The sequence below is a fragment of the Silene latifolia genome, chromosome 2 (genome assembly GCF_048544455.1).
Source record: "Silene latifolia isolate original U9 population chromosome 2, ASM4854445v1, whole genome shotgun sequence".
In the NCBI taxonomy this organism is placed as follows: Eukaryota; Viridiplantae; Streptophyta; class Magnoliopsida; order Caryophyllales; family Caryophyllaceae; genus Silene; species Silene latifolia.
This window is the reverse complement of record NC_133527.1, coordinates 48,645,606-48,670,194: the sequence shown is the minus strand read 5'-3', so window position 1 is coordinate 48,670,194 and position 24,589 is coordinate 48,645,606. Positions and strand designations below refer to the sequence as shown.

Below are 24,589 nucleotides of genomic sequence, written 5' to 3'. Positions count from 1 at the left end.
AAGCAAATTCTCTATCAGACCTGTGCTCATCCGCCAGCTGCTTCATTCTAGCTTGTGCCTTAGTCAAATGCAGTTTAATTAATGCAATCATCCGCTCCCTCTTCTGCATTGACCTGTCAACTGCCTCAACCTCTGATTCACCTGGTAAGTAAGGCAAGTGCAATGGTGGCGGCTGATTGTAAACCACTTCATAAGGAGTATGGCCAGTAGCAGTACAGAAATGAGTGTTAAACCACCATTCAGCTAATGGCAACCATAAACTCCACTCCTTAGGTTTGTCCCCACACATACATCTTAAGTATGCTTCTAGGCACCTATTTACCACCTCTGTCTGGCCATCTGTTTGAGGGTGATAGGCTGAAGAAAGTTTGAATTCAGTTCCTTGCAAAGAAAATAATCCCTGCCAGAATTGACGAAGGAATACTGAATCTCTGTCACTGACAATGCTCCTAGGCCACCCATGTAATTTGAATACATTGTCAAGGTATGCCTGAGCTACTTGAATTGCTGTGTAAGGGTGAGCCAGTGCCACAAAATGAGCACTCTTGCTCAATCTGTCCACTACCACAAATATGACATCTTTCCCATTGGATTTAGGAAGGCCAATAATGAAATCCATGGAGATATCCACCCATACCTCTTCTGGGATTAGGAGTGGTTGTAGTAACCCTGGGTATGCTGCACAATCACCCTTGGCAGCTTGACAAATGGTACAATTCCTTACAAATCTTGCCACCTCCTTTGTCATTCCCTTCCAGTAAAACAATGCTTTCACTCTCTTAAGAGTTATATCTCTTCCAGAATGCCCTGCCTCTCCTGAAGCATGAAGCCCCAGTGTAGCAGACTAGCAGCTGTTCTTTTAATTGTATCTCATTGCCAATTACAATCTTTCCTTTCCTTCTAAGGAAATCATCCTGAAGAGAGTAATGGTCCACAGGTTGTTTTTGATTTAATTTCTGGATAATGGAAGTGAGCAGTCCATCAGTTGAGTAGCTATCAATAATAAGCTGCCTGAGATCAGAAGACACCACTGAAATAACCATTAATAGAATCTCTGAACCCCGAACCCTTGAAAGAGCATCTGCAACCAGATTTTCTTTTCCACTCATATACTGTATTTCATAGTCAAATCCCATCAGTTTAGACAACCAGAGTTGCTGAAATGGTGTAAAGATTTTCTGTTGTAATGACCACTTGAGGCTCCTTTGATCAGTTCTGATGAGAAAATGGTTGCCTAATATGTATTGCTCCCATTTTTGGACTGCAAATACAATTGCCAACAGCTCTTTTTCATATACAGATAGTTTCTGCCATTTGGGGCCCAGAGCCCTGCTAATGTAGGCCAAGGGATGGTTCTCCTGCATCAGAACTGCCCCTATTCCATCATTGGAGGCATCTGTCTCAACAACAAATTGCTTTGAGAAATCTGGTAAGGCCAAGACTGGAGCAGTGGTCAGGGCTGTTTTTAATTTTTCAAAAGCTTTAGTGGCTTCTTGGTCCCAAGTAAATGCTCCTTTCCTCAAAAAATTAGTGAGTGGCTTACTTATTACTGCATACAATTTAACAAATTTCCTGTAATACCCAGCTAAGCCTAGGAAACTCCTCAATGCTTTGACTGATGTGGGTACAGGCCATTTTGCAACAGCTTCAATTTTCTTTGGATCAGTTTCAACTCCATTTCCAGAGATAAAATGACCCAAGTATTCCACCTTCCCCATAGCAAAGGAACATTTAGATGCTTTGGCTGACATCTTATGATACTGCATCAGCTGGAACACTTCCTCCAAATGTTGCCAATGCTCTTCTGGTGACCTGTTGTATATCAGTATATCATCAAAGAATACTAATACACACTTCCTCGGTAATTTCTTAAAGACATAATTCATCCACTCTTGAAAAGAAGCTGGCGCATTTGTTAGTCCAAATGGCATTACCAAGAACTCATAATGGCCCTCATGAGTTTTGAAAGCTGTTTTATAAACATCTTCCGTATGCATTCTGAGTTGATGATACCCAGCTCTTAAGTCCAATTTGTTGAATTTGCTTGCCCCTGACAGCTCATCAATAAGCTCATCAATTACTGGTATGGGGAACTTGTCTTTGACAGTTCTCTTGTTGAGCTCCCTGTAATCAATGCAAAGCCTCCAAGTACCATCCTTCTTTCCTACCAAGACCACTGGAGATGCAAATAGACTACTGCTATTTTGAATAATACCATTTTGCAGCATTTCTTCTACTAATTTCTCAATGATATCTCTTTGCTTTAGTGGATATATGTATGGTCTGATGCTCACTGGGCTTGCCCCTGGTTCCAGTGGTATTCTATGATCAAAGCCACTTCGAGAAGGAGGAAGACAGTTTGGTTCTTCAAATACTGCTTTGTACTTGTCCAAGAGAGTCTGAAGTTCAGGATTGGTGTGTTGTTCAGTGTCTGTTGGCACAGATAGGTGGTTGAACTCTATATCCAAACTATTTCCAGGAGAAACTAGCTGTAACAGACACAACTGAGAGGCCTGAGACACCAATTTTTGTGAAATTTCCCCCTTATGAACCTTGAACTGAGTTGCTGGTACCCCCTGCAATTTAACTGAAGTACCCTTCCATTGAAACTCCATTACCAATCTTTTAAAGTCCCATTGAACAGATCCTAGAGTACTCAGCCATTGTACTCCCAAGACCATGTCACAACTCCCTAATGGAATTAATAGGACATCTGTGGTGAATTTTTGGCCATGTAAATCCCAAGTGAAGTTCTTGCACATGTATTGACAAGCCAAATGGTTGCCATCTGCTACTGCCACAGCCTGAGGTGGTATCTTCTCCAACTGACAACCCAATTTTTAAGCCAAGGTCAGGTCCATAAAATTGTGTGTACTCCCTGAGTCCACCAGAATATGCAGAGGTTTCCTGATATATGTGCCCACCACTCTCATAGTCTGATACTCTGACTACCAGACAAAGCATTCACTGAAATTCATGGTTCAATCAATGACTGCCCATCCATTGTTTCCTCATCCTCTTCTACTAAGTCCAACAACTCCTCTCCTAAGTCATCCTCACCCAAAATCTCAACTGTAAACAATTGGGTTCTTTTAAATTGACAATTATGGTTTTTATCATAAGATTGATTACAGTAATAACATTCACCCTTAGCCATTTTTTCAGCTCTATCCGAAGCAGGAATGTAAGTTCTTGGGTTAAACTTGGAACCTACAGATAAGACATGTGGTTTTGAGTGAATATTTTGAGTAAAAGGTGTAACAGTTGTTTTAGGGTAATTGTGTGTGGGTTTTACAGTGGCAGTAAGGTTTTCTTTCTGCAATCTGGCATAGTCAATGGCTCCAGCCATAGTTATGGGTTTAAAAGCCTTGACAAAAGGTTTTAAAGATGGTTTAAGACCTCCAACAAAACAATCCAGGAAATATTCAGCAGTTAAACACGGATTCCTTTAGATCATCAAACCCTTTAATGCCTCAAAATCATCAATATATGAATCAATTGACCCCAACTGATGCAATCTATTAAATCTCTCAACTATGTTATGAGAACTCTCATCCCTGAATCTTGCAGGTAAATCAACAACAAATTCATCTCATAAAACCCTTTTATGGACAGCAAGGTAACTAGTGACCCAAGTCTCAGCTTTACCAATCATGTTCAAAAAAGCTAAAGCACATGGAGAGTGCCCAACCTTGTCCTCCTACCCATTTTATTAGAGGTCTTTACCCGTCTGTTCGCCCCACCCGTCTATACCAAGACCTATTGTTGATATAATTGTATGGGTTCGACATAGAATGAATTTTTGGAAATCGCTAATCTAGTTTTATTGTGTACAATAGACTTTCTTGTAACCCATGTTTTTTTAGTATGATGCTCTACACTCGGAAAATAATTTACAGCTTTCTGTAAACTATATTTTACATTACTGCTTTGAGGGCCTCCGTGTACGACAAAGCAAGAGGGTCTCTAGATTGAGAACCACGAAGTCACTGGGGTACGATGATTTACAACAAAAAATTGCGTCAAAATAATTGCATTTAAGTCACTGAACAAGATAATTCTCTTGTCGGAAGCACCGAGGAAATTTCAGAAATGCTAACAAAATTTGTTCGTAGAAATTTCAGAAATGCTAACAAAATTTGTTCGTAGATGCTCTTCTAATCTTCGTCGAGAGTGATTTACTGAGCCTACTTCGTCTCCTGACTGACTTCCAACTACAAAACCTAATCATGATATAATTCTTCTACGAAGCGGGAATCAGAAATTTGCTTGCCAGTGCTCTGGGGAACACTAAAGCTATCATAATAGCTCAAGTGAAGATGAAAAGGTTCTTCTCCGATCTAGTCATCCTCTTAGCTGTTGCACTTCCAACAATCCTCTCAAGCTACAAGCACATATGGGTACAATATTAGTTAGAACACGAGAAGCTGCAAAATCTAGGAAAAATATCAAACGGCAATAGGAATAGATAGTCATATTGAACGGATTTTCTTATTCATGGAAGGCGGATACAATATAAATATATCATCAGAATCAAACAGCTACGAAAGAAAAGTCGAGTATCAACAAACCCTGATTTAACTTGCCACACCCTACGCATGTAAAGTTTCTATTTTCAGTGTTTACAACATGTAAGAGGGGAAGATGCTTACACGTAGCTGATCAAAGCGTGAAAAGAGCACCGTTGAAGTCATGTTTTGAGATTCTTCAAGCATATTTAGAATCTGAAGAAAATATTAAATTGATCAACTGAGATGCACAATCAAAACCAATTAAAAAACTGAAGACTCAATAGAGAAACAATCATACTGACCTCAGGGTAAAATTCTTTCCTCTCGGGCAGAGAATAAACAATTAGATTCCTAACGCCACGGATCTACATGGCAAAAAAATTGGAGAGAAGTTAGCTTGGAAAGATCAGAAAAACCTGGTAATCTATGTTATTTGACACTTCACCTTGGATGTGCAAGTCATGAACTCATGTGCCAACCCAACACCACACTTCATTTTAGGCCAAAATCGCAAATTTCATTTAACAAATTAGCCATGTCTGACACTGCGATGTGCGGGTTGTTACACGATGCACATTGTGCATGACGTAGATCACACTAATTTTGTTGTTTTTTTACACAATACACACTCCGTAGTAATTCATAGGCATTCCTGCTTGTGGACTCTCAATTGAATCTTTGTGATAACAAATAATGTAAACAGTTGGCACTCAATAAACCACACACTAGTAATGATCAAAAGACAACCTAACACAGCAGAAACTACCTTGTAGCGATGGTAGAAGTGGGCTCTTTCAGTATAAAGCATGATCTTTCGATCACCCTTAATGAACCAGTTTCTTGCACGAGAGATATCACTTTGCTTTGTATACCTACCCACCGCAACAAATAGAAATGGATTGACATTTGACAATATACAATAAATTCCTCTATGATGTCTCAAGATGGAGAAGCTCGCTGCTAAAAGTTATAGAGAACTAACTCGCTCAAAAGGCAAAAGGAAGCGTCTTGTTTCTTCAAGAAATTCCGAATACAAATAAATTCAAAGTAAGAACTTATGAACAACATGATTCCACCCTGAAAATGTGTGCACAAAAAATTCAAGGCAAGAGAATATAACTTATCAGAAAAACCAAAATAGAGGATATATTCAATAACAACGCTCTCCCATTACAATTCTCAAATGATAATGTCAGCTATAACTAAGAGGGAGATATACCTGCATGGAATCTTTGATCTTCGGGAACACCTGCAACAAGTCCAGACATCCATCAATTGGGGACAAGCAAAACGATTCATAAAAATTGTAAGTCGTGAGCTTGTTCCAACATTAAAGAGGAGCAGAACTAGAAAAACGTATTCCCAGAGATTTGTTTTCTTCCCATTTCGGGCGAAGCCTATGATTCTGTTTCCTTGGCTTCAAAGTATAATCGAACAAATAAAAAATGGCTTGTAATGTTGTCCACCTTTTACATTTTGTGTTGAGAATCAGCAGGAAGATTTTATTTTTTTTATTTTTTTTGACAATCTAGCGAAAGCTTGTTGTAAAATTTAATCACAAGCATTAATCTGCACACACCTCAACTTCAAACAAAAGCTATTTCTAGGTACTGAAGATGAAACATATAATTTCAGTAATAAACAACACTTCTACTGCTTCCAGAAATTTCTTTGTCAAGAAGAGAAGAAACAATAAGCCAGCCCTGCCCTCTTAATATAGTTGTATATTTTCGTATTGTTTCATAAAAACCACCCAATATAAATGGAATCTCAAACATATGCAGATTGAAAGTATGTTGAAAGTTTCGAACCTTTGTGATAAAGTACTGCAAGCGATCTTCATCATCGTCAACAATAGATTTAGGGTCAAAGCGCTCATAAACCTAAGTCATACAGATTGTAAGCTTGAGATAATACAATTGATCTTTGAATATAGACAGATGATTAGTCTAAAAGTACATAAATATTAAAAGGCAAATGCAGAAAGAGACATGATTAGTCGTTAGCTGAAAACATAAGAGTATTTTAGCACGAAATACATACTAACAAAATATGTGAAGATTGTAACAACACTAATACATAAATCAACATGAATTGCAGATTTCTGACATAAAAAACTAATACCCTCTACGTCCAGATAGTGGGAAAAATAGACAAGGCGCAAAGTTAGTCAGTTGTATTCAAATACATTCACATATTCTAGAACATGTGGTATATTGAGAATTAATTTAGGATTGCTAAACTGGTAAACAATACAAATATTATTGAACAAAAGGGAGTGAGTAGTAACAAAAAACTGGAGATTAAATACGGAGCTTCTTGCAAAAACATTACAAGATATTCCAATTTCTTTAGAGCAAGGATAATGTGGTCCCCTTTACAACACCGACGACTTTTGCCCATAGTAATGCTAAACAACATGACAATGTCCATAAAGATCACAAGTAGCAGATTACATCCTCTGAAGTTTCAAATTCCATCTAGAGGCTAAAGCTTTCTCGATCCCAATCAACACATAGAAGGCAACAGAAGGGGTATGAACATTAGTCAGTGGTAATGGGTGGCGTAGAAAAACAACATTCACTCCCACCACAGGCAGTTAAGCTAGAATAGAAAAATAAGCATACATATACAACTACCAAGTTATAGCATTACATTTGAGTGGTACCAACCTGGCGCACTGGCACTACAACCTTCTTGAGGATGCCTTTGTATTCACATGACAATCGTAGCTGCGGAAGAGGCAACAAATCAGATGAGACATCTTTTTCTCCTTTTTTATTAAGAGAAGATATTTAGAAGAAAACGTCAAGAAAATTACGCCTATGAACAAAACCGCAAAAAGGGTGATACCCATTTAGAAAAGAAAAGCTGGATAATGAAACTCTCAAGCTACCACTCTAATATAGTAATCTTAAGTCTTAACTACTAAAAGTAGAAGTTTGAAAAAGATATAATTTATTTCTATAAAAGTTAACACATACTCTCTCTCATTCTCAATGATTTTCCACTTTGGTTTTGCACAAGCTGAATAAATCAAGTATTGAAAACAATCAATAGGGCAAATTGATTTATTGAAACAGCATAAATCGTGAAAGTGGGGTTCGAGAGGGTTATTTTGATGAAATTTCTTGTGATATTAGCTTCTCATTAGGACAATAAGGTTATTTTCCATAGCAACAAAAGAAGTGAGAATACAAAACCATTGCGAATTTACCAAAGAAGCAAGTGTTAATTATCGTTGGGAATAAGAGGGAGCGTGAACTTTTAATTTATTCAACTTACCACCTCGATAGCAAGTGATCTTTGAGCAAAATCTACTTTAGGACTTTCAAGTAACAATAGCTTGATGGATTTGGTAGATCCATCCTTATTTTAGGGGCTCACAAAAAAAAAACAATAGGACAAATTTTGCTCTACAGATAGGACAGATCAAAAACAAACATTCAACTTTGCAAATATCAAATGAACAGTTACGTACACACTTAAGCTACTATTCAAAAATAGGAACATGAAAGTGAGCCTAAATAAATAAATATTAAACAAAAACGATCTAAATCGAGCTTATACGCAACAACATAATAAAACATGAATTAACGAAAACCCATCAAATGTCCAAATGTAGTCATATTCAGAGCTTGTCATTGCCATAAGGTGGCTTCACTAAGCAAAAACTATCAATCTAGGTGGTTTCTTCATAATATAGTCTTACGGATATTCTTTTAATCAAAAGTCTTATTAGAAACTTTCGTGAACTCTATTCATTGCGATTTGCAATTTACAAATTGCAATCTGCACTCTCATAGTAAAACAGATATGCACTAACCTTTCCTTCAAAATTTAGACAATGTTGATTGAACAAAGCATTGATATCTGCAAAATAGTTCAAAATAGATTTATCGAACAATATTAAGACGATAAAGCATACAAAAAAAAAAAAAAAAAAAAAAAAAAAAAAAAAAAAAACAGCCATAATATTACTCCCTCCAATTCACAATAAACCTCCCATTTCATTTTGGCACAAAAATTAAGGAAACACACTACCCTACCATATAATTAAATTTGGACCACACAAATACACTACCCCACCATACAATTAAATTTAGACCACACAAACACTTACCATAAAAGGAAATAGGGAGGTTATTGTGAATAACCGAAAAAGGAAATAGGGAGGTTTATTGTGAATTGGAGGGAGTATATAATTAAAAAAACTCATCCTTCTTCGCTGGTATAGTAATGAGTAAAATTCATAGTCCTAACAGCCCAAAATCCCAGTCATAAAAGAATGTTCACTAACTTGCTACCAATCCTAAAAAAAATATTAACAATAAGACCCATAAATCTATAATCTGTATGCAATCTTCAAAATACTGATCACGAAGTACTCTCCCCTATATAGAGCATGCTTTTAAAACAGGTAATATCATCAAGTCCTCAACAATGGCACTCTACGGTGAAAGAAGCCTGCTCCCGAGTCTTCACTCACTTGAACTATCTTTAGTATTTCTCAAACCCACCACTCACATCCTGAAATACAACTTGGACCACTCCATTTCCAGCCCAGTCAATTTAAGCATACCACATTTCACCTCTCAGATAGCATACATACACAACTTCTCCATTATATAGGTACTACTCCCTCCATCTCAATCATTTGTTTACCTTTTATATTCTTTGTGAGAGTTATTTTAATCAAAGGGAAAACAGTGATCGGGATGAAGGGGGTACTTTTTAACAGTAGGCCCTTGTCTAGATAAGTCTGTTGGTCTTTATCAATTTTAGCTTATCTTAACTGGGAAGGCCCTTATAATCAAAGTTGTTTATTGATGGGTAAGAAGGGGGGAGAGGGAGAGGGTTATGTCGTACAAATGATGATCACAGTTGGCAGTGAGAATTCAGAGACATTACTGATTGTTTAACAAGGTGAGGGGAGATTCTACGACGGTGACTATCAAAGCACAAGGCTGTAAGGAAAATCAAATTGTGAGCTCAATGGGCCTCATGGATTGGACTACTGGAGTCAACACAAGTTGGAAGTGGAGTACAGTAAAATTTCCCTCAAGCGAAGGCACTAAATCAAAATAGGAGCACCCATTAACATGAGCATGAATTCACGTCTTGTTTGATCCATGAAAATTTTGCCATGTTTAAGCTTTGGAAGCGCTCACTGATATACCCCATATTGTGCAGCGAACATTGGGACTTACCAAGTTATCATGTTGGAGGTCCGTATACTTAAGCATGACAAAAAGGGAAAGGCAGCTGTTGATTGAGGTGATTGGTTTATATATTTTCTCCAGCTTAATTTTTTATGGCTACTAGTTCCACTCATGTAATAGGAAACAAGTAGGTAACACAGAGCCCGTAGTTATTTGCTTAATTGCCTACATCATGTGTTCAACAAACCAGTATGGGGAAGGCAGGTTCCGAGAAAACAAAGATTCGCTTACTGATACAATATTAAAATACTGAGTGAACCAGTCAACATACCTGGATTCAGATAAGAACTTAATATAATCGTCTGACGATAAAACCGTGCCTGTCCATCAACATACCTTGACATAATATGAAAAAGACAATTTGTTACATGCTTGCACCTTATAACTTCCAAGTACAAAATTTAAAGATCTCTGCTTCTAAATGGCCATCCAACAAGAACAAGATGTCACATTGTAAGTATAAGGCATTAAAAACACTGTAATAATAGAGACCTATGTTAATTTGACATGTCACCATGGTGACGTATCTGACATTCCACCATTGTGGCACAGCATGCCACTTAGACGCTTCGTTTTAGACCAAAAGAACATGAAACTTGTTCAGAAAATAGGTATATGACACTTGACACTGCCGCGCCTGGAACTTGAAGCTAGTAACATATACAGCAACTACGCCATAACAAAATGGATAGAGAGAAACAAAGTTTTACCATGGTCTAAGACGCATAATATCAGATCGATTCATAGTGGGCAAGAGATTAAGATGCTCCACAACGGTTTGAACATGAGACCAGTTCTGCAGATTCATAATAATTATGAACATGAAAAATTAAGAAACTATATTTCCACGGCTTGCCTATAGGGGTTATAGCCTTTGGGATATGTTGGTACAACAATGACTGCAGCGCATACCTGCATTGTGATTACATCTGCATGATCTACCACAAGGATCTGCACATAAACAGTGGAAAAAAAAAGCATTTTTATTTCCAATGGAACAAAGTCATCAAGATAGAAATAAAATTCTGAAGAAACTTCAGAGATATAACCTCAATTGAAGAGAGATAATCCACATCTTTTCCCTTGCTTGCTTCTGCCTCCCCAATTTTCTGCAGAACATCTTTCAAATATTAAAAACCAGTGTACACCGCCAAATATAACACAGTAAAATCTTTCTACTGACCAAAAAAAATGACTAGTCTCGCACTGACAACATTATTAGATATCTGTAAGGCTTATGTGTCAAAACTCAAAAACATATTCAGATTTTTACGTAACAAGTGAAACACTAGTAGCCAGAAACAAATTTCAATAGAGGTTTGAGAAACTGTAGCAAATTTGAAAACAGTGCAGGTAGAGCTAAAATTCACTATAGCACGTAGTTTACACGAGGGAAACAAAATAATATTAACAGTCAAAGCAGAATATACCACACCGGAGTATTTCAAGATGTAAAATTTAAAACCCATGACAACATTGCACTAGCAAGGGAGTAGATGGCAAGTTAGAAATTTGGAGACATACCTTAAAGGTAAGCATTTTTGACTAAACAGAAAAAAGACTGCAGGCTCAATATAAAAGTATCTTTACTCTAGAGATTAAAGCAGGGTCTAAGACTAACAAAGGACAGCCCGGTGCACGATGGCGTCCCCGCTAGGCGAGGGTCCGTGGAAGGGTCCCACCACAAGGGTGAATACGGACAAGCCTTCCCTTGCCATTTTGGCAAGAGGCCGCTCCAAGGACTTGAACCCGTGATCTCACGGTCACAAAGCAACACCTTAACCGGTGTGCCAAGGCTCCCCTTCAAAGCAGGGTCTAAGACTATTCTAAAAATTTTAAAAAGATTGTTTACACCTCAGGTGTTGCAGTTCGTCTCCCTTAAGACGGTCATATCCGTCTTAAGTGTAAAACGGGGTCAAATACTTACCCATATAGATAGATGGGACGAGACTTTGCCATTCCCTAGACATTTTGCTTTTTGTCTCATCCATCTATTTGACCCATTTATTGTTTAAGACGGATATGTCCGTCCTAAACAAGAATTTGTGCAGGTGTTGGGTTAGTCAATGAGAGATGGAATGGCTCAACTTCCTTTACTGAAATCTCATTTTTTAGGGCCCCTAGACTGAAACCTTGTAAGAAGTATTATGATTATAATGGATATTTTTTGTGGACAGGTCCAACGAGGGCTAAACATTGGCTAGCTCATCTCCAACCATTCTTTTGGTCATAACAACTCCAATATCTCGGTTGGATTTTAAACATGATACGTAGATATCTAGCATAGCTTCATATCTGAATTTCGTTTTGGCTTGTTTGTAAAACATGATAGTGAGCTGGGGCAAGCCAGATACACCGAGATAGAATGGTAAATCATCTATATACCTAGCTTCAGCAAGTATACCAACATCTTCAAAGCTTACTAAATTTATGTTATTAATGGTTTCTACTTTTTTTACAGGCCACTTATAAGATGGAGCCATCTCAATTTGTAATTCCAGTATGAGTAAGCAAAGACACTAGGTTCCTAGCAAGTAGCAATGGGAAAGGATTGACAATAGATCATATAGAAACACAACAAATCCAGTTGCACAATTAAAAATGCATGACACAAGTACACTTACAGTAATTAGGCCAAGAGGAGAGGCGATAATTATGTCTGAAGAATAGAAATCACTGTACAGCTTTATGCTCTTCCTGTAGAAGTACCCAAAAAAGAGGATTAGCCTACAAAGACACAACCAAGTCTAAGATGAAATAACACAAAGATTTAAGGAAAGCATTGCCCCTGTTCAATGTTACAAGAAGTCAAAGGCATGTAAGTTAGCAAATTACATTGTAGTTTCTACCCAGAGAAGAACATCATGCATCATCTTCAACACTCTAGGGGAAGTAGAAACTAACGAATATCTCTTTGAATTATTTTCATCAGAATTTTGTTTGATTATTCCAAATTTCAAGAAAGGAAAAAAGAGATGCTATCAGTAGGCATAAGTAACAAAAAGCCAGAGCCCAATAGTAGCACACTTTGTACTCATGTAAGCTTCCAACAAGCAAACTGGTCCATTCAATGGCTCATTTCTTTTCATTTCACAGCATTTTAGAATTTCAAAAGTATATTTAAAAGTTGTGCTTGAAGGAGCATGTGAACTGAGTTGAAAACTCACTGACTAAAGCGACATTTGAGTAATATCATTTCTATTGAACTTCCCTTCAGCAGCTTTTCAGCAGCTCACCTCTGGAACCTCAGGGAGTGCACTGTGCCTCATACCAAACCTATCCAAAGCTCTGCAAATCCCATTCCTCTTTAAATTTTCTAAAGATGATATTCATCCATGGATATGCTGGAAAAATTACAAATCACCCCCTCATTCCCTAACTTCCACTTCAAGCTGTGGGCAACTAAAATCTTTGTATAAACTTCCTCAAGAAGCCTTACACTTCATGACATTCAAGATTGTCAATGCTTAAACGGAATTAAGAAGCAAACAAGAGAGATTAACAGATAAAACACCTTGTAAATTTAACCCCAACCATAAAGAGATCTTTATTATTGCCACCAAAAAGCGCCTGATAATCAGAAGGTTTTGATGGCTTTTGTGCCTTCACATCCTTGGTTTCAAGTTCATCATTTTCTTCTTCAACATCAGCTCCAAACTCTTTGTTAAACCGATCCATATGCTCCACATTGACCTAAGAATAAAATGAAAAGCAGAAAAAGAAATATTAGGAAGATGAATTCATAGAGGCCCAATTGACATAACTGTCCTCGGTTTTGCTGTGTGCTTTAGCTTTTCAAGGTGTAAATTCTGCAGGTGTAAATGAGTGTCTTCCTTTCTTTATTCCGAAGGATGGGGAAATGGCAGGTCGCTGCAACTTGCAAGTATGAGTTTGTTCTCCAACACCAAAGATAAAATATGAAAAGTACAATGTATACAAACCTTATTTGTTGAAGGGGTCAAATGTACAAGTCTCCTCACAAGACGGAGAGCAATGCTTGCCAATGGAAGCAGAAACAAAACCTAGAAAAAGGTGGTAACAAGTCAACAGGAGTTCTGTAAAAAAAAAAAAAAAAAAAAAAAAAAAAAGGAGAAATGAAATGAAAATTACCCCAACCCCCAAATTCCTATTTCTGGCTCCGTCAATACAGCCATAGCAACACATAAAACATCTTTGAAAAACAGCATTCGTGTTTGCTGTATGTGTGTAACCTTAAAAACGATATATAGACGATTAGACACCTATGGTTGTCTCTAACATACCAGTAGGCAATCACCCCATGCCATATCCCATTAGAAATCATTAGCCCCTTATGTCCATTTATCAATAATATACAAATATAACGATGTTAAAAGGTTAAATCAATCTTGGTTCAAGAGAAACTGACCTTGCTGAAAGAGATAACTACATAACCAAAAAACTGTTTTTTTTATAGAAATATTTTAGCAAAGCAGTAGAGGACTTGGAGTCCTCAATTGCAAGCATTAGAAGAAAGTCGAATTCCATATATTTAAAACAACTTACAGCACCTGCTGCCTAGGGACGTTTAAAAATCCATATCTTTCTCTCTCAGTCAACTTTCTGCAATATAGAAAATTGAGCAATGATTATCAAAGCAAAAATCCCACCTTTGGCCGACAAAAGCCTTGATCAAGGAAACAATTGGTAGTTCTGAGCTCTTCATTGGGCGCTTCCTTGTTTTTCACTAACTTTGCGCTATTTTTCGTGACAAGATCTCGGGTTTTAAAGGTATGATTAAGCTGAAGCAACCAAAAAAACACATAAATGAGGGCAAAGAACAATGGGAGATATAAAAATGAAAAGACCACCAGACTTCATAGCTAGAGCTGGCCACAAACCATATGCATGACATAAGAATCCATGATACTTGAGTCTTCATCAGATCCCTTTTGATAGAAGCCCTTCTTTTGGTGATGAAGTATATCCCGGTAGCTACTGCCTAAAACCCATACATATTGTGCAACAATTAGACATCAAAGGTTTAAAGAATCAAAAGGAAATTTATCACGGTGGGCTACTCTAGGATTCTAGGAATAAGATTTCTTCACCGTAAACTGATAGACTAACACGTACATCGTTCACAGAATAATCTCAATAGTGAAAGAGAGGGAGAGGAATAAAGGAGAAAGAACAATGGATGGAAATCATGGAATCAAAAGAGATGAAAAAAAACAATGACATGGATGTGTCTTTCATTATCTAAGTAAATAGCTAAACACGCAATAGTTTTTACAAGAACAACAACATCAAGATGATTTTCTTTTTTCATTGAAAAACGGTGCTCATTGTGAAATTAAGAACTGCAAACGAGTAGTTGGGAAACCACAGCATGTGGATTCAGACGACTAATTTCCTCTGAACAACAAAAGCTATTTCACCAATGACAAAATACGACCACGAGATTACCCTAATGACTTAAAAAGGCTCCTGCCTACCAATGGCAAGGCAAAGGGTCAGATGTATGAAGCCTTATTGCCTTGCCCCTATGTTGAAAACAACACAATTGTAAGAAAAAAGATGATGCAAAAACATGACACTTACAAAGCTTAAAAAATGATATTTGCTTGGATGATTCGAAGTTTTTGCCCCCAGATGCATTATAAATGTCCAACCAATGCTTGTATAACTTCTGATTGAGACCGTAAGGAGCAACCGCAGAAAAATCAGCATCCTAGATATTCAATGGAATCAATGCAATAGTGTTAAGCCCACAAAGTAATTACACAGTGGATGTTTATACAATTCCTTTCTTCTGCGTGTATTAAATAGTTAAGGGTGAAATTATAATAACAAAAGAATGCAGATGGCTCCCATTTGCAAATTTCCATCGATGATCTTGATAAATAAATTACACCCACCATACTAGACATTTAAAACATTTACCTTTTTCAACTTTTGGGTACATTTTGGAAACATTGGAGGAGAAAAATGCATGTTAAGGACAAAAGAAAAAAAATCAGAGAGCTGGTGAGGACTGTAGATTTAGGGTAAAAATAATTTTGCAAGGATAAGAGTGAACATGTAGTTCTCAAATAAAGGTTTTTTTTTACATCAAAGAGCTGAACACTGCCTCAACCCCTAACTGTTGATAAAATCTATGGCTAGACTGGATGATTCATGATTCTTAACAGCCATGTGCCATCTGAGGAGCAAACTGCTAGATTAACATATGCATTGCATACAGGCAATATATTTTGTACATACAAGATGAGCCAAAAGCGGTAGGCATATATGGTTGTCTCCTATAGATAGTTAATATATTTCGTTCGTGACTACTGCTTAACGTTGGATAATGCAGCGCTATTCAAAACAACGCGAATTAGAAAATAAAACACGCACCATTACCAAGTTGATAATGATAACAAAAGACAGATACCTCGGCAAAATTCTCCCCAGTACCCATCCATTTAGCAGTAGTCGAGTCCAGTGCTGGCATAGACCATTTGTATTCCCATTTTTTCTTCAACAATGACTGAGTATCTTGTTCAGACAACTTACGTGTTGTATGAGTAACAAATCTACTGCACAAACATCAAAGAAGTAGAGTATTAACAAAAAATGATAAATACTCTAATTAGCATGATAATATTCCACAAGCATTCTTTTTGTTGCACAACACCAACATTCCATGGCAATTTTCAGATAAGTTACTAACTGCACGAAGCTTTCTTCAAAGTAAAAGGAAAGAACTGAAGCATAGCATCAACAATATTCCACCTTCTAAAGCTAGTGCTTAAACATTAAAAAGACGAGCATTGGGAGTGAAAGAGAGAATGCAAGAGATTAAGTAGCATGCAAAACAGATTTTAAGTTCCTTTAACTTGTGTGTTCCACCCATAAGCTTTAATAGTTTCCCTTCAGGACAAATAATCAAGTATTCATTTGGATTTTTCAAAGCAGCCTAACATTAGCATACATAAAGCACTACAATGGTCTCCTTGATGAAGTGTTGTCAGTAGAATATCATTATTCCTGCTGTAGAAGATATAAACTTGGCAACTCAAAGAAGAAGGCAAGGATTAAGAAATACAATATAGAAAGGAACATGAGACTACTTCGAAAAAAGGAAAAATAAGAAATTGAATTAGCTCTACACACATCATATAAAATGATACAGAGTATGACACAACCTATTGCTTAGAGATGAACTCGTGGAGGTATCCTCTGCATCAGACACATCATCATCATCCTCTGCCATATCTGAGGCTTCATCTTCACTTAATTTGAGAGCATCACCCATCACACTACATGTCCCAATATTTTGACCGGTACCTGAAAACAATAGGACGGTGAATTACAAAATAAAAGAATATAAAGAAACTAGGCAAAACGGTGGTAATTTTACTTGTACAGTACATTTCAAGTACAAGTCTGCAATAGCCAAATAGGTATATCCCTCCACAAAGTTGATTTGATATAATAGAGTACCATAACCAGCGCGCCATATGGATATAAGAATATTGTTAGCAGAAGGTAATGAATGTCATAAGTGCAAAACTAACACTAACATTGGAGCGTGGCATAGCAGTACAAAGTCTACAAACTTAATCACCTGCCTTCAAATTTATACACTAGGATCAGTATACTAATCACCTGCAGTGAAGTACTTCCTAACGTCTTTCTTTTCAAGGAGATGCTTCATAAATTAAGGGAATAATAATCTCCTAAAGAACTTCATAGAATTGATCATAAGCCCCCTTTTTCTACAAAGAACAAATTTCTGGGAAAAAAAAATTCCAAAACAAACTGAACTCCAAAAAAATAAAACAATTTACCTTTTAAATCAATTTCCTCGTCGAAGGCAGAATCACTTGCACTCTTGTCCTTGCATTTCCTACAGAATATTCATCAACACATCAAAAAGAAATCTTCCTTCACTTGTATGAATATCAAACATGAAAAAAGCATCGCCAACCTTCCCTTCTGTTATCTCCTTTTTTCACAACCACCAAAGGGGTTAAAGATCCAATGCACTTAAAGAGAGAGGCTCAAGTGATTATATTATATAAAAAGTTTAAGAATGCCAAATGAACTATTCAAAACAAAAATACTAACACACAAGCTTAATTTCGTAAAGGAAATCAATAATAATCTAAAATCCCTATAACTTATATTTGGAGATGGCAAAATTGATTACCTCTTCTCACACCCGTTCTCTTGTGACTTGCTACTTGAGTCAAGTTTCTTGAGCAAGGTATCATATAGAGAAGGCTCTCTTATAGCCTCCAATTCCTCGCTTTTTTCTTCTTCATCCTCCTCCATTTGGCTGTCCTCCCCCTCGCTATCATCACTGCCCTCCTCTCTGAACTCCACTTCATCATCTTTTTCATAAGCTTGTTTTCTAGATCGTTTCTCAGACATATCATCTGATTATACAAGTAAAAACCAAGTTCGGCCACATTTACATATAACAGTGGAAAAATATAATTGGAACAAATTCCACAAGCAAGCAAGGGTACGTACACTTGAGAGCAATTACTTATGAATTTTTTACACCATTGATCAAAAGCTATAATCAAGTGTCGCAATACCTTACTCCTTTTTACTAACATGAAAAAAAGGTAGTACGCAAACATTTTGTAACCTAAAGTATCAGGCGTTGAGCTATGAACATCCTTGCTTTGGACACGACGACTCTTGTTCCTATTCCTGGTTCTAGAACCCTCAAAACCTAGATTCCACAATAAACTAACTCAGTCAGTAAAATAATAAGCTTATCAGAATATCTACAATCAAATTACTGCCTAATTTGCATTGTAAAACAGTAAAAAAATACTAATTGAAAATTCGATAATCACAGAGTTAGAGTGTAATTGCTATAAAGAATACGTACCTCGAGTGTGTTTAAATCGTTTTGGCATATTACCGAGTATAACCTAGAGCAACAACACAAGTAAAAATATGAAAAATTATTGAAAATTCGATAATCAGAGAGTTACAGTGTTTATAATCACAGAGTTACAGTGTTTTGGCAGATTCTACAATTTCGGCATATCCAAATTTCAGGTATAGGAATTTGTGTGTAGCTATCACATTCTACAATACAATTTTAGTGAAGAAACAATTAAGCATGATAATGGTATGAGGGTTCAATTCTAACAAGGCGGAAAGGGGAAAACTTATAATCTTTGGTAATCAATTAAGCTTGATAATGATATGGAAAAAAATGAACTATGACATAAACAACATACTTACCTTATTACCTTGGAGGTCTCGAAGCAGGGAAGAACTGAACAAGAAGGAGAGGAAACCAAAACGGTCGATGCTGGGTTTATGGGTTTAACTGAGGTTTTGGCAAATTTATGGCCTATGGGTTGAGGGCACAACTTCAAACGCCGTAACAACTAGGGCAGAACACATTTCGGACATCTCATACTAAGCGCTAAGGGTGAGATTATCATAGGCTCGGGCGCGGATCCTCTCCAGTCCATCTTAAAAACTGGAAGGTCCAGTACCCAAGTGTCACGATCCGAAACTTTGAGTCGGGGCGTGACGCGCACCCTTGTCTAAACACTCGACAAGAATGCAAGCGAGAGCGTCAAGTACTAGTGTTTGTCAAGCACTAGTGCATTCGTAATCGGTCTCGGATTGTGAGTGTCGAAATCTTAGTCTCGATCGACACTCACGGGCTTGTTAGTGAAGTGAAGGCAAGAGTCATTCACAAGAAAGCAACAACAAGCAATAAGAAGACAACTTGGTAGGAAGTAGATTTTTGATTGACTAGTACTCCCTAAAGAGGGAAATTTGATAGTCACATCCTGGTAGGAGGAAACATTAAAAGTGTAGAATAGCGATATACTTATTTATGGAAAGAAAATTTATGCTAACTATACTAAACTAGGAAAGTATTTATTAAAAATATACAAGAGGAAATAAAACTACATAGCATAAATAAACCTAAGGGTTCGAAGTGTGCGGATCATCACACTCTCTCTAATACTACGGTTTTCTATGTCTATGGGTACTCTATCGAGTGGGGCTTACTCTGTCGAGTAAGTGTGTTTTTATACGAAACAGTAGTCTGTTTGATGGGTACTCGATCGAGTATGTGTGGCACTCGATCGAGTAAGGGGCACTCGATCGAGTAAGTTATTTACTCGATCGAGTAAGTGAGTTTACGGGCTGAGTTTTGACGGGTTTTGTTAATGAAGCGGGGTTAATATATATTGATGACCGTCACGTTTCCTAATCTTTTTAACATCTTAAAAACCTAATTGAGAAATAGAGGAGTTACGTAAGTTGCTTTCGTCGCATCATTAGCAAATCCCCAACGCTACGTTCGTCGGATCATCTTATTCTTTATATCGTTGCGATCGTCGTGTCGAGGGTAAGTTCCTTGTATCATTTATATTGGGTTTCGTTGAGTTTCTTTAAAACCCTAATTGGGTAATTTGGGGGTTTTGAGAGTATTGTTGGTGATTAGATTGTGATTTTATAATTGTATGTTTGATAGGAAGTGATTTCAGTGAAGGGCGATGTTGGTTAGCTGATTGTGACCGTCTGTGGATTGCTGTTCCACAGGTAGGGTTTTCCTACTCGGTATTAATTACATGATTTGTGGTGATTGTGTTGTAGTTAGTGATTGTTGATTGATTCAGACGGTTGGTGATTTGATTATGATTGTTGTTAAAGTATAATGTTGGTATTGTGACGGTTGTTGTAACGCCCCGTAATTTAGGACCGTTAATAAATTTCGGAAGTAATTTATTAATCAAATAAAATTTGATATTAATGTATTTGAAGTAATAATAATTCAAAGAAATATAATTTTATTATATTTTGAAGAAAAGTATTTATTTTGATAGTTTCGAAATGTTTAAAAATAGTTTAAACCGTGTAAAATCTTTCAATTCGAAATAAGGACATATCGGGAAAAAATTACAACTCTTTTGAAAATTGGGTAAACGGTTTTGGAAATGGGTCGTATGAATATTCAATTTTCTTGTAATCTCGTGTTTAAGAACTTTGGTCTTGTCGGAATTTGCATTTGACCAACGGTTTTAATTATTATCGAAACGAGCCAAAACCGACTCGTAAAAATCCCGACTAAAAACCCGCTCCTTCCTTTCCTCTCCCTTTCACGCGGCACCCCATTCCATTTCAGCTTTCTTTTCTGATTTTTTTTCTTATGTTCATCTTCCTCAACATTCTAAACATAAAACAAACACCATTTTCAACAATTTCAAGCTAATTTGGCCATAACTTCCTCATTTCTTATCGGTTTTTCGCATAATTTATATTTCCGGAATCCTCTCGTCGAGATCTACAACCTGGTATAATTTAATTTCAGTTTTCTTGAAGTTGTTTTAAGACGAATTTTGGCACAAATTCGGTATTTATACTTATAATTGTGTTTTTATTGTTTATTTAGGTGAAGAATTGGAAGACGAGTTTGGGGACTCGTATATTGTCGAAGATAGCGGATAGTTGCTTGTTAGGGTTTGGGTTTTAAGGTGCTAATTGCTCATTTTCTAGCTTAAGGTAACATATTTCGAGTTACTCGACGAATAATCGTCACATTCTTTGTTGTTTTTGTATGTTTTGTGATTTTTATTTAAGTAGCAAATTCCACATGATAAAATGGTTGCATGCATGGCTAATTCATGTATTTTTGTTAGTTTAAGTTAGTAAGTTAGTATTGGGGACGATTAATTATGTTTCAGACGGTCTTATACTGAACAAAAACGGAAAAATGGAGGTGTGGGGGTGGCGGCAGCAGTCCGGCAGGCCCACGGCTGGCCCGGGTCAGCCCGTTGCTTGTTTCGCGGTTTTTCATGCAATATTTGTCATTTCGGGTTCATTAATGATATGTTAAGTATAAGTTACACTTGAGTACACTTTAAATTGAATCATGTTAGTAGTGAAAATTGTGTTAATAGTAAAAAGTATGCTTATTATGGTAGTTGACACATGTTAGGATAAATCATAAAATGAAATTGTAATGATTAGGCTCAAAATGAATTTTATAGTGATAATTGTAATGTTTTGTTGATTGTCAAAATCGAGCCTTGGTCCCCTTTGGTGATTCGATGTCGATTAATTGAGTGATTGGTCACCGCAATTTAACCGCACTGTCGCAGTGGGGTTGCGGGTAAAAATTCGGTTGGATGAAATTTTATATGAATTGGATAATCGGTCTTTTTCTTGTTTTAGGCCATTTATCAAGTTTCAGTTCACATGTATAATTGGTTGAATTTAATAGTTCTTATATTGTAGAAACGGCCCTAGACTCCCTGAAGCCTTTAATATTATTAAAATTGCTAGAATTGGAATGGGTATTGAATATCTCTTGCAGGTTGTTGTGTTTGTCATAGATAGGTCTTTATAGTCTCGACGGAGTATATGTTCACCGCTTTGCTTAATAGCCTTTGTGTTCTCGACTAGTGGATTTATATCCAAGTTGGGGCATGACCTCATTACTTATTTTGATAGTAAGTGGTCAGCTTAAGTACTAGCCAACCCTTTGGTGGACTCCTTAGGGTACTCACTTTGTTTTAGAAAAATTGTGGGTCTTGGGTGCGGTGGTGTGTATCCGCATGTCTAGGTCTCTTGTGATTTTAGGCTAGGGTTGTGTTGTGTCTTGGCCATGTTTTATTAATATTAAACCGAGCCAAGATACCGGTTCGATTACCTTCCCTACCTCGTGGTATAGACTCGAGTTACAGAGTGACTATTGACGGTGCTAAGAACTTATACCTGTCTTTGATATATTGCCCTTTCTTGTATGGTAATTTTATGAATTGTAATAGGTGAGATGTAAGCCGGTTACAATTGATAAAGTTTGGATTACTGCTTGTTATATGTTTCACATGATAGTTTAGTTTGGTCAGTTAGGACTCATATGTTAGAATAATTGATAATTGAATTATTTATCATGTTGTCATTACATCTTACATTAAATATGACGATTCGTGGCTGGGAGGACTCGAAGTTACTCCCCACTGAATTGTGGCTTTCGTGTTTGTATAAAATGCGATTGACAGATTGAAGATTTAGTTGGGGTCACAGACGAGCTAGTGAGCATAAGGAATCTTGGACCTAGTTTGGCTATTTGTATAATAAACCTTTTAACTTTTGGTTATGTATATTTTTTTTTGAAGGGACATATGTCTCCCTCTTTTACCTTGGGTTTGTATCTATATGTTCTCGCGCTTTAGTTGGGTTATGTAAATTAGTTGGTTTGCATTTGCAGGTTTTGGGCACTCTTAAGTTGGAATTGTTTGTGAATGGTTTAGGAAATTTTTAAAAATTACAGGTTTTTATCTAGTTGAACCAATTACAAACATATCCTGTCAGTTTTTCTGTAGAATTTAAATAATTAGATAACGCTATATTTAAGGGTGTCAAAGTTGTTGAATATTATCGTTGTTGATTGTTGTTGATTGTATCTGTCTGTGATCTTCGGGGTACGTCCCTGGCTGAGTGGAGTCACTTGCGGGAGTGGTTTCACGCCCATAATTCGCCTTCTGTGGAACCCGACACAGAAGGGATGTGCACATTAATGGACTTGGGTTTATCGCTCGATGGAGATGAGCGGGGCTTAGGTGGAAACGGCTGCGATCCCCCACTGGCGGCGAGGAGTACCTGTTGTGATGGGTACTCTGGCAGGGCTACACACTTTAGTGTGTAGTCAGTTGGGTGGAGATTGGAGATGGAGACTGGAGATTGGTTTGAGCTGTTTGAGCTGTCTGTGTTTCTATTTCATTGTGACTGCTGTTGTTTTTATGTAATTAGTACTGACTCCGTTTAAATGTTTTGAAAACTGTGGTGATCCATTTGGGGGTGGTGAGCAGTTATTGAGCAGGTATGAGTCGATGCGTATGGGATAGCTGGGATGAGTCGCTACGTTGCAGTTTAGAAGTCCTCCGCTGTGTCTGACACTTTATAGTATTTTTGATAGTAGACAGTTTTGAGAACTTGTATTTCCTTTTATCAGTTTTGGTTTTGAACATATAATCACTTAAACTATATTTACTTTTAAAGTATGGGCAAATTTATGGCCTATGGGTTGAGCGCACAACTTCAAACGCCGTAACAACTAGGGCAGAACACATTTCGAACATCTCATACTAAGCGCTAAGGGTGAGATTATCATAGACTCAGCCGCGGATCCTCCCAGTCCATCTTAAAAACTGGAAGGTCCAGTACCCAAGTGTCACGATCCGAAACTTTGAGTCGGGCGTGACGCGCACCCTTGTCTAAACACTCGACAAGAATGCAAGCGAGAGCGTCAAACACTAGTGTTTGTCAAGCACTAGTGTATTCGTAATCGGTCTCGGATTGTGGGTGTCGGAATCTTAGTCTCGATCGACACTCACGGGCTTGTTAGTGAAGTGAAGGCAAGAGTCATTCACAAGAAAGCAACAACAAGCAATAAGAAGGCAACTTGGTAGGAAGTAGATTTTTGATTGACTAGTACTCCCTAAAGAGGGAAATTTGATAGTCACATCCTGGTAGGAGGAAACATTAAAAGTGTAGAATAGCGATATACTTATTTATGGAAAGAAAAGATATGCTAAACTAGGAAAGTATTTACTAAAAATATACAAGAGGAAATAAAACTACATAGCATAAATAAACCTAAGGATTCGAAGTGTGCGGATCGTCACACTCTCCCCTACCTAATCTGTTGCCGTCCTCTGCAACGCATGAACTCTTCAAGTCTTCAAGGCTGGATTAGTCGGCTGATGTTGCTGGAAGTTGATTGGAACGGATGTTGGCGCGCTTGCTCTTGTTGCGGGTTGGATCTTCAGGATCTGGATGGTACGGCTTCAAGTAGCTCACATGGAAGACCGGGTGACACTTCATCCAGGCAGGGCGGTCAAGCTTGTAAGC

General features: G+C 37.3%; 1 protein-coding gene and 1 long non-coding RNA gene across 4 annotated transcripts; one reads left to right on the top strand and one right to left on the bottom strand.

Moving 5' to 3' along the window:
* Positions 1-4,017: 4,017 nt before the first annotated feature.
* Positions 4,018-19,161, bottom strand: LOC141642714 (protein NUCLEOLAR FACTOR 1-like). 3 transcript variants are annotated; one of them, XM_074451605.1, is made up of 26 exons: positions 18,950-19,161; positions 18,588-18,630; positions 18,339-18,425; positions 17,892-18,120; positions 17,530-17,588; positions 16,885-17,026; positions 16,131-16,275; positions 15,296-15,425; positions 14,593-14,693; positions 14,362-14,493; positions 13,675-13,755; positions 13,248-13,426; positions 12,358-12,430; positions 10,783-10,842; positions 10,646-10,684; positions 10,444-10,529; positions 10,005-10,069; positions 8,338-8,384; positions 7,184-7,243; positions 6,323-6,394; positions 5,731-5,760; positions 5,494-5,588; positions 5,278-5,383; positions 4,814-4,876; positions 4,653-4,724; positions 4,018-4,384 (listed from the first exon to the last, which is right to left on the bottom strand). In XM_074451605.1, the coding sequence occupies exons 2-26, from the start codon at positions 18,613-18,615 to the stop codon at positions 4,310-4,312; spliced, it is 2,256 nt and encodes a 751-aa protein (XP_074307706.1). In that variant the 5' UTR covers positions 18,616-18,630; positions 18,950-19,161; the 3' UTR covers positions 4,018-4,309. The 3 variants fall into 3 exon arrangements, with proteins under 3 accessions (XP_074307706.1, XP_074307707.1, XP_074307708.1); XM_074451606.1 differs by having other exon boundaries at positions 18,958-19,161; XM_074451607.1 differs by having other exon boundaries at positions 16,131-16,272; positions 18,950-19,144.
* Positions 19,162-20,848: 1,687 nt separating this feature from the next.
* Positions 20,849-22,928, top strand: LOC141629517 (uncharacterized). Its single transcript, XR_012537302.1, has 3 exons — positions 20,849-21,027; positions 21,126-21,235; positions 22,738-22,928. It is a non-coding gene; the product is annotated as an uncharacterized LOC141629517 (long non-coding RNA).
* Positions 22,929-24,589: the final 1,661 nt, after the last annotated feature.